The sequence below is a fragment of the Diadema antillarum genome, unplaced genomic scaffold (genome assembly GCF_040938485.1).
Source record: "Diadema antillarum isolate AM-2024a unplaced genomic scaffold, OU_Dant_1.0 scf00000132, whole genome shotgun sequence".
Lineage (NCBI taxonomy): Eukaryota > Metazoa > Echinodermata > Echinoidea > Diadematoida > Diadematidae > Diadema > Diadema antillarum.
Window position 1 is genome coordinate 1,666,084 of NW_027271021.1, and position 10,626 is coordinate 1,676,709.

The 10,626-nt window shown below is 39.7% G+C and overlaps 1 protein-coding gene across 1 annotated transcript; it reads right to left on the reverse strand.

Moving 5' to 3' along the window:
* Positions 1-808: 808 nt before the first annotated feature.
* Positions 809-4,334, reverse strand: LOC139720743 (uncharacterized). Its single transcript, XM_071632097.1, has 2 exons — positions 2,597-4,334; positions 809-870 (listed from the first exon to the last, which is right to left on the reverse strand). Exons 1-2 carry the CDS (start codon positions 4,332-4,334, stop codon positions 809-811), a joined length of 1,800 nt encoding a protein of 599 aa, XP_071488198.1.
* Between the last annotated feature and the right edge of the window lie 6,292 nt (positions 4,335-10,626).

A 10,626-nucleotide genomic window follows, 5' to 3' on the forward strand; every position in this document is an offset into this window, starting at 1 on the left:
GCAATAACATTTGTAGAACACAAATCATGAGAAACGAGGAAATAATAAGCCCAGTCTTAATCGTACCCAGAATGAGAAGCAATAGCACAGTAATTCCCTTCAAAGATATACCCACTAGTCATTAAAAATGATCGTCGCAGATACACAGCACTTGACGATGATTGTCAATTCGTTGCCTACGAGGTAGGTTTGGTGTAAAGTATGGCACATCTAATTCCAATAGACAATTGCTATGAGAAATGCCTCAACGACAAAACACGCACTCAACCATTTCAATTATTGATGTTCGTGACCACTTATGCGTTGTTTTCTTCCATGGTTCATGCAAGAGAGATTACAACAAATCCATCGATTTATTTTTCGTTTCATCAAACAGACCAAATATGATAATAATTTTGACGTATCAGATGATACCACCTTCATTAATGATAGTTTCCCATTAGTTATCGATCTTAAATGATATTTACGGGATATTCTTTTTTAAGTCAACATCAAGCTCAACCATTTTTTCTATTCTTGTCTTCATGCGTCCTTAGGTGATCAAGAGATTATTTCTATTACTAAGTCCAACTTAGTAATAACTGTTATGCATTACGATCATATACAACATCGACGGGTAGCCAAAGGTATGCAGTAATGTCTGTAAAATTACTATATAGTGCTGGGTTAGCATTCTTGTCATTTTCACGCATTTTTAGTTGAATCGGATACAAGTAGGCAAGGTTATCTGCGTGACATCATTATAACTCTATGTTCTTGCTGACTATACTGCATGTAGTCTTAAATAGGTTAAACTGAATGGATTTCTTTAAAGTGCGCTCTCATCATCAAGAATGAGTGATGACGGTGCCACAAGTTGTGTAGGGGACACTGACAGTCAACAGAACAGACACAGCACCACAGCGGTCAACAGTGGCAAACCGTGGTCATCCTCAACATAAAAATCAACTAAACGAGATTGTGACTTTGACCATTTTGCGAATGCACATCCCAAATCCCGCAACGATGCAGATCATCTACACAAAGTGGAATAAAAGGGGAAAAAAATCGCTGAGATCTGGACACCGTTTCATCATAGTTGTCAGTCTCTGACAATCACCATAGTAACAGTCAGTGACCAGAGCTTCTTAGCCAATCAAAACCAAGGATTTTACTGAAATTGTCAGTGACAGACAACTTGCAAGCGCTGACTAAATTGATGAAACACCCCCTGAACTTCTTGGGAGGGGGGGGGGTTGCATCATGCTGTAAAATCTCTTCAGATAACATTTTATTGCTGTTGAAAGTGAAAATAATGACAATGTGTGGTAATGGCCGCGTGTTTCTTTTTTTTTAAATATTTTGTTACAAAATTCTCTAGGAGAAGGCGAAGGTGGGAATAGCAGAATATATTGAGTAAAATAAATAATGACGGGACTGGGATTATTCTGCTGTCTGATCAGATGGTGAAAAGAAAAGAGAAAAAATGGACATTTTAAATCCCTCGTTGCTATTTGTCACAGATATTGTCCTTCTGAATCATGTTGTCAAAGCGCTTCTCCAGCGCGCACATACAATTGTACGTGGAAAGGACACGTGACTTTTCATTTTAAAAAAAAGCACATGTACCCATGTCATCGTGCTCACTTATACGTTCCCAATCTTTAACCCACTGCAGGCCATATCAATATCTTATCTTTAATGTACTAGGTACAATATATGTGTATAAAATTTGTGCATATTTGACTAAATTGCACTGAAAGGGTTAAGAATAATTAATTGATGAATTCTTTCATAGACGTCATGTGACCAATCACGTCCATCGAATTTAGAACGCTCGTGAAATGAGATTACTAGAAATGAAATTAACGCACACGAAATATACTCTTTCGTTGGTCATTTATGTTAGGATTGATGGGACAACATTAAAAGAAGAATACGATTTCAGTACCACTCTGATACTTTGGTACGAAATCCACAATGTATCTTGTTCTTTGTGTCAAAGAATAAAGCATACTGATTGTCTTTATTGCATTCAGCGCTACGTAATGTTAATATTCATCTAAATCAAAACATCAAGGGAGATATTACATGAATTACTGTACTAACAGGTTGTAAATGATACTCTCAATTGCCTTCTTAAACAGAAGGAGTTGGCCCTTATCATTTTGTATTACGATTGCCAAATCTGGAACAGACTGAGGGACAAAATGTTCTAGAGATGGGTAAGTTTTATCATGGGGCCTTATCTATGGTGGTTGATGCAATCCTTGTTCACTTTCATCAGAAACTAAATCGTCACTCCTTTGCATTGATTCTATGCTGTCAATGTCGTCATTGTCACTATCGTCACTCTTGATTTCCATATGTTTCGTCTCTGGAATAAATTTCTGTGTTTCATATTGCCTCATGGACCCCTTCTCCTCCTCCTCCTCCTCAACCCCCTCTTCTTCCTGTAGCAGAACCTCCTCCTCTTCCTCCTGTATCTCGTCCTCCTCCTCTTCCTCTTCTTCTTCTTCCTCCTCCTCCGTTTCTGAAAAAGCACTAAAACGCGACATGCTATTGAATCCGTTTCGATGGGACAGCGGTTTCCGTTTCGAACTACTAGTAAATTGACTCATTGATTCTGGTTTGCGATCGTCATCTTCTTCAGCACAGTCGAAATCATCTTGTTCCTCATCATTTTCGTCTTCCATCACGTCTTCCCTCTCGCTCTGGCTTCCGTCTTCATTGAGGGTCTCCATCTGGAGCGGCCTCGAGAACGAAGACGCTGTCATGGATTTCCTGGTAAACCCTCCTCCGATCTCTGGTCGACCAAGTCGCATTCTTCCCGGTGGCTTACCGAACATACCGCCGCCGCCGCCCAGCTGCCCATGCAGTTTGGACCCGGACATCAGCTTCTCCTGTTGCAGCCTCGCCGGGCGAGGGCGCCCTGCCGGCGACCCCCTCTCCGACAGGTCCATGACACCAGCCTCTGTATCTAGATCCCTCATAGCTTTATTCGACTTGTGGAGAATGTCAGTAAGGGGTGGAGCTTCCGGTAGCTTGTATTCAGACTGCGCTCCGGCGTAAAATCTTGGCTGGCTTTTCTGGCGCAGTATTTCTTCGCGAGTCATCAGCGGCGGGCAGAAGTAATTCGCCGGATTTTCCCTGTCTTCTTCTTTCTTGAGGACAAGCTCGACCTCTGGGGGTGGTGGCTGTTCGGAAGGTCTGGTCAAAGGAAAGAGGGCACCTTTGAGGCCAGTGTAACTTCCTTGTTGCGCGAGAATTTGTGCTCTCAAGTCCGTAAAGTTGCTGAAGAATTTCACTTTATCAGGGATATCAAACGCACTGATTCGGCGTTTTGCGGCCCCTTTCCATTTCTCTTGGATTTCCTTTCTCTTGGCATCCGCCCTCTTGCGTTCAACGATCTCCATGACTCTGTCCTTCGAAAATGATCTCGACGAAATGTATCCGTCGGCCACACCTTCCAGAATATCGAGTGTTGTCAGCTCAGGAAAAAGTCTTTGCACTAAGGTTATGGTAGAGAAGTTCTTAGGAGTCATATGGATGCTCGGAAAGGCAGACTTGCTGCGATAGAACGAGTCGTTTCTTCGCAGGATCTTGTTGCAATCGTAACAATGCCAAGGACCCAGCACGTCGCAACATTCACGCGAGAGATCGCTCGTCGTATCCAACATTTCATCGTTGACGAAACTCTCAGCTCTCGAACATGGCCTTTCTCGGTACTTTTCCTGCAGGTATCGTTCCTCGTTCGAATGGCGCACTTTTCGCGCCGACTTTGGGTGAGTCGATGCAGACCTGCCGCGCTCAACGTGGAACCTACCGGACTTGATTCTCTCTCGCGTGCGAAATTCGTGTTCCGAGGCAATATCTACGACTTCCACGACGCTAACCTCCCCGCGGTTATCCCCGGCTAAAGAGTGCAGCGTCGCATAGCATGAACAAGTCGAGGACGACTCTGGTCCGCTGCTAAAGGGAATCGACTCACATCGCGATGGGGAGGGTGACCCGCTTTCCCCTACACTTCCTCTCTGCTCATATGAATAGTACCCAGAAAGCGAAGAGGTTCGTACCGACCCAGAAGGAGGTCGCGGTGCCAAGATGTCTTCACCAGTCTCCGTGAAAAGTTCCGGGAGGAGGGTATCGCTCTTGGTACCCTCTGTGCGACTTTTAGATCTTTTAGATGTCTCGTAGACGAAGGCGTGGCTCTTGGACCACTCAAACACAACGTCCTCCTCAAGCGCCTGTTGTTCATCCGGTGGAACTCCCCTGCACGGACGGTGACGAGACTGAGAGATCGGTAAATCGACACGGGAAGTGGCCCGTGGACTGCTGGTCCCCGAAATGAGCATGTCTGTGTGGGAAGCGTCATCCGTCAAGCAGAACAGCTTTCATCTGTATATTCAAGAATGACCAGAAAAGGCAGTAATGAAAATCATGTCTAGAGAAATGTTGTGGAATCTGTTAAGCAAACATCAATACGTACTTTACAAAACGTATGAATGAGGGGGAGAGACAAAGTTTGTTTGTGTGTGTGTGTGTGTGTGTGTGTGTGTGTGTGTGTGTTCCTCTGACATTGATATTTTGCAAGCTAAGAGCAAAAAAAAAAAAAAAGGAGAGACGACTGACATTTAATGATCATGAGAAACCAAAAGGCACAGGCAATCTCATTTCAAAGATGGAATTTTCCTATGAAAACACAGTGATATCTTTCAGACATACCTTTTTTAATCATTACAAGCTGACAAAACTTATTACATTGTATGTGTGCACGGAATTTCAAAGACATAAAAAGAAATGGAACCAGCGATATCCGTTTACATTCAACTTATGAAAATTACATGTAGGTGAAGTCGGACATATTCGTAAGATTTTTCTATTTATATATGTTAATTCAAATAAGCGGAATTACTGAAAAAAAGAATAACTCAATGCGTGGTGGAGAATTGCAGATGGTCAAGAGATTAAGACTCTTGAAGAGGAGTTCATTTGCCAAATGCCATGAAAAGAGAACAGACTTTACATTGTATGTTGTTGTTATTTTGATTTTATTGGAGTCCTGCTACATGGCAATTTACCCCATTAAAAACATGTATTCTGTTTTCATATGCATTTAGTATGTTGTTAATGAGGGACTTCATGTTATGTTCGGACGGAAAACTTAAAGGCAGTGGCGTTTCTTGTTTTATCTAAATTGTATCATGATTGATAAAATCACCACTAGTTCATGCGTTATCCAGTTTCATAAATTTCCTGTGATCTGTTTGTTTTCAATGACATTTTCTCTGTTCTGATTGCTTAAGATGTTGTAACTAAAGTTGGACGTGGAAACGAAATATTTCGGGAAAAATGGAGTTTATCTTTCCAGAGTATAATCCTCATGTACACTGTAAACTCAACAGAATAGGGATTTGAAATTTTGTGAGAATATCTTACAGTGTTTCTCATACTTTCTTTAAAAAAAAGTTATTCATTGCAAATGAGTGGCTGCATACAATGAATGCAAAATAGTGCGTTACCCGACGTGGCAAAGAAATTTGTGGGGAAAAAATGGAGTTCATCTTTCCAGAGTATAATCCTCATGTAAACTCAACAGAATAGGGATTGAAAATTTTGTGAGAATACCTTACATAGTTTCTCATACCGTCTTTCAAAAAAGTTATTTATTGCAAATGAGTGGTTGCATATGCAAAATAGTGCGTTACCCGACGTGGAAAAGAAATTTGTGGGGAAAAAATGGAGTTCATCTTTCCAGAGAGATCTTACAGTGTTCTTTATACTTTCTTTAAAAAAATTCATTTATTGCAAAATAGAGTGAGTGGCCGCATAATTTATGCAAGAGAGTGCGTTATTTTCTCATCACTCCTCTTAAACCTATTATCCATTTGTCAATCAAATCTTTTAACACAAGATATAATATACATGATTTCGATTCTGCTGGGTTTACCAATGTCATAATTTCCTTATTTTTTTTTTGCGATATGTTTGACGTGCAGTAAAGTTGCTAAGTATAATTACCCTAAGTCAATTTTACCACAAAAACAAATAGCACACTCCTTTATAATTATTACATGCACAACCATTGTGCTTAGGCTGCATGCCCTGTCAGCTGGTGCGTGTAGAGAAACTGCGGTCCTGGACCTACCTGGTAGCTTTAGTTATTCCGTATTCATATTTTGATGCAGATTTTGTGCAAAAGGCAGTTTGTGCAAAAGCTGAAAGATGTCTTTCTAAATACATGATATAGTATTAAAACGCAGTACTTGGTGCTTGCCTCGTCAGGGGTACATGAACCAGCATTCAGATCAACAAGACAAACCTTCCACAACGGCTTTTGTTTAATCACTTCTTCAAAATATGGATGTCACTTGACTTTCACAATTATTTGGTCCAGCAATGCACCCGGCAAGAGAAATACCTTTCCACCACTAAAACGTAATACAATACAGTATTCTGTGCATTCGTCGGGCGTACATTATCATTGGTACAGTATGATGCCCACTCTCAAAACGCGTACATTTATTTCAGCCGAACGGGTACGATCATATTTTGTGCGCTTGAATTCGATCTTGTCTGACCTTTACACGGGGCCGCACGAGGTCAAACTTGTGGGGTTGGCTCTGTTGTTAAAGACCTTCATGTTGTATGAATGTATATAGAACAAAAAATTACAAGCTTAGTATGTAGCTTGTCAGGGTTCAAAAGGGAGTTGATATGAGTAGGGCTTCTATGCACTTTAAAGTCGATGATATTTCATAATTTTATGAAATACACCGTAATTAGTGATAGCGTTATGACGACAAGGAAACATTTGAAATTGAATGTTTAGCTCGTCATGCAATGCCTTTTAATCCTTCAACGCGTTTGACAGACAGTAATTGTAATATCTTTGAGTGTATACATAGTGATTCATAGCCTAGTTAAATGATGTTTTGGTAAATATTTTTTAAATCACTTTATATGCCTATAGATTGATGCACTCTTCACTATTAATTCAGACAAGAGACTAATGATACAGTGTACTTGATATAACTTCACTTTGATTGTGCACAGACACGTTTTCCACCAAATACGTGTACTTCTTGAGGCAGCGCAAAACATTGCAAGCTGTAAGCTATCCTGAACATGAATCATAACCCATGTTCATATACTCTAATACATATCAACCCCCAAAACAAACAAACAAACAAACAAAACAGATTTGCGACGACCCCCCAAGAAAAAGGAATAATGTTAATAGTTCACGTCTAAAAGCATAAAATTATTGCTGAGAATGAGTGTGGTAAGCCTAAGCATTATCAAACTTGCATGTTAGAGTTGTGGTGACATGTAGGCCTATTGAATTATCAAATTTGGAAACAACAACCCCTGCAACCCTTACACAATGACTCACAAACGCGTAATGAAGAAGTACCATGATAATTTAAATTATCTTATCGTTTTGTTTGCAGACTTTTGAAGTGGCGATGTTCGCGTTGGTACGCATTAAATTGCCTCGGTTCTATCTATACCATGCAGTGTGGTGTTTTTGTTTTGTGGGTTCTTTGCTTATGACTAATGGGACCACACTAACTGAAATGCATCAAAATATGCATTGTGAGAAAAAAATAGTTTTGAATGGCTTATAATATAGACCAGTGATTTGAAAGCATTAGCATGTCTGGTAAAATAATTTGAAAATTACGGAATATCGAATGGTTGGAAATTAAGAAATACATGTACACTGTACGTACGTGTAACATCATGAGCAAAGTAGGAAACAAGGAAGTACACTATATACCTGTAACATCACGAACTGCAGAATCAAGTGGACTGGTGAATTGGAAAGGATGGTGTAGACCTACATCGATACTTCTCACTGAAATAATTCCGTCATCATTATATGATTGTCATATTTATTGGGCTTCCATTATGTTTGATTTGGTTTTTTTCTCTAACAGTTGTTCTCATAGTGATATTTTGCGTGTTTAGGTGGACCTTTTTTTATAATACAACTTTCAACTCTGCACACCGAGCAATGTGCACGAAGAAAGAGTATCCATGTTGGTTGGAGGATTAAAACAAGGAACTTCAGGTAAGTGCTGGAGTAACAACCAGTGAAAGTCATTCTCACTTACTGGGCAATATACTTTAGAATAAAATGCCTACGAATCAGAAATGTGCTTGGCAATGGTACCCTAGATTGGAAAATACATGTATGGTGAAAGCAGTATCGCACGGGGCCATTCATTGCAGCGGTTACTAAGGACGCACGTACGTACACATTCTCGTAAAACTCCCCGAATATCCCCCAAACTGTTTACCAATAGACACCATGAAATTTGGTATTATAAACATTTCAGAAACAACCTAGGAATGTTGATGATCGTCAATACTTACGGTGATGTCGTTTGTCATCAAAGCAAACTATAATCCCGGGAGTTATTGCTGATCTTGTTCTGATGGTTATCGCTTGCTGTGAAATTTGATAATCGTTCGGAGTTGTGATTGTGTACGGACGTGTGATGCGAGTGTGTACATTATACAGACGGCACGTTCTTAGGACCCCACCGTGAGAGCACACGGCGGTGGGGAATTTCTTTTGTTCTCCTGAATAAGTGCTGAGAGGTCGACCCCTCGTGAAAAGGTGAGCTTTGAAGTTATTGTAGCTGACGAGCGCAGCAGATCGATAGTGCGTGCTCTCAATAGACGTGACGTGACAATGTATATCGACTGGAATAATCGAGCACTATCGGTTTGCCGATATATCCGGATATGTTAGTTTGGTTACAAGAGGCATGGTAAATAATTACTTTGGCGCTCATACTCGGTCATACTTGTATCAGATTGCTTGGTGTTTCCGAAGTCTTTGCTTTCTCATTCATCCCATGTCTTCAGATGTCATTAAACCTGATGTGGTCTTATCTGCGTCTTTTTTTTTATCCCGTCGAGAAATTTGTACAATTCTTTCTCGCTTATACTAGTTACCATCCGTATTTTTCATTCTACCCAGTTGAGTTAAAGTAATATTAACATCACTTATGAAATCACCTGTGTTATCACACAATTTTACTACATTCCCTCTACTGATATAGTTGCCGATTTCACATAATGGAAAACGCATGAGAGTATATTAATGCTAGATATATATATCTCTCTCTTCAAATATGTTATCATTTATCACACTCAATTCATTATATCCATTATTCCCGTATGGCTTGTAGTGCTTAAGACTTCTATTCCATCCATGTTTGATTATACAGACAATAAAATTGAGAAAGACATAGGATCGAAAGCTCTGAGGGTTATACGCAGTTGGCATCCTGCGACATTCATCGTTTTCATTTGTCACGATGATATATATACTAGTATATATATATATATATATATATATATATATATATATATATATATATATCCATTATAAACCCGCACAACACTTGTGATATCAGTAAGTCTACGGAGTTCCTGAACTTCAATGTTTGGTGTTAATTAAGAGACGGCTAATTAACATGATAATCATTCCAGGTTGCATATCATTACGTAAGATGTCCGAGCCTGCGCAGATGCGGCTTGCCAAACAGAACTGCTGCCTTGTCATTAAATTGTCTGTATGCGGCCTTGGAACAGGATTGTATTTCTCTCTTTAAGCCCGTAAGATGGACTTTCTTTGATCAGCAAATAAAGAATAAATGCTTTATCGATCGTGAGCTGAATGAAAAAAGTGAGTGGGGGTGATGTCTCGATTAAACAAAAGGAAAGCAGATTATTCCCCGCTGTCATTCACATTAAGCTCTTTTATTCAACGACGGTACATTGTAGAACCCACTCTGTCTATCACCGTCTGTACCTCCAGTTAAGGAAGAAACATTCTGTTACCAAGCTGTTACCAAGCTGTTTTCCTCTACTCCTTTCACTTTTGATCCAAAGACACGTCATTCAATCTAAATGAAATTAAATCATTAAATCTCCTAAAACTGCTGACGGGTCACCTGTCTAGTCGAGATTTCAGCAGCTTGAATAAGAAATGTCTGACACATATACATTGTATTCATTTTGTAGTTGTTGTTTTTTGTGACAGCTTTTAGAGTATAGTGTGGACTTTTGCATTTTATTGTAACCATCGACATTATCATTGCATGATTTTAACATGATACCTTTTATCTGATGGACCGTTGTTGTGTTTTTTCATAGTTTTTGTCATTGTTCAGTTTCTTTATCTATTTATGCATTCCCAATGATTTGAACCCCATTTCATAAAAAGTTGATATTATAGCAACTCTTGCTGGAATGGCAACGGTCATGAGTAACGACAAGAATCCAGCTTCCTGATTGGCTGTTGCTATTGGAAGTTGCCATTCCAGCAAGAGTAGCATCTTTTATGAAATGGGACACAGGACAGTTCAGGTCGCTACACTGAGTTTCTAGCAACATGACAGAAACTGGCACTGAAACAATGAAATACCTAATTTGCGTTCATGAACAAGCAGGAATGTATCGTCGAAGACGAGAATGATATCACATGAAAGCAATGACTGAAGTTCTATTTGGTTGATGATCACAATTCCAATGTGTCATTGCCACTCATAGTCTACTATATGGAAATAATTGATTCTTATTGAAGTGATTATAAAATATCCCAGGACCAGAAGATGTTTCAAATGA

Bases quoted from the DNA above. Each gene is read 5' to 3' on its own strand.
- LOC139720743 (XM_071632097.1), bottom strand. From the start codon at position 4,334: ATGCTCATTTCGGGGACCAGCAGTCCACGGGCCACTTCCCGTGTCGAT. The intron at 871-2,596 runs GTCAATTTACTA...GTTGACTGTCAG, and splicing joins TCGCAAACCAGAATCAATGA to TGTCCCCTACACAACTTGTG.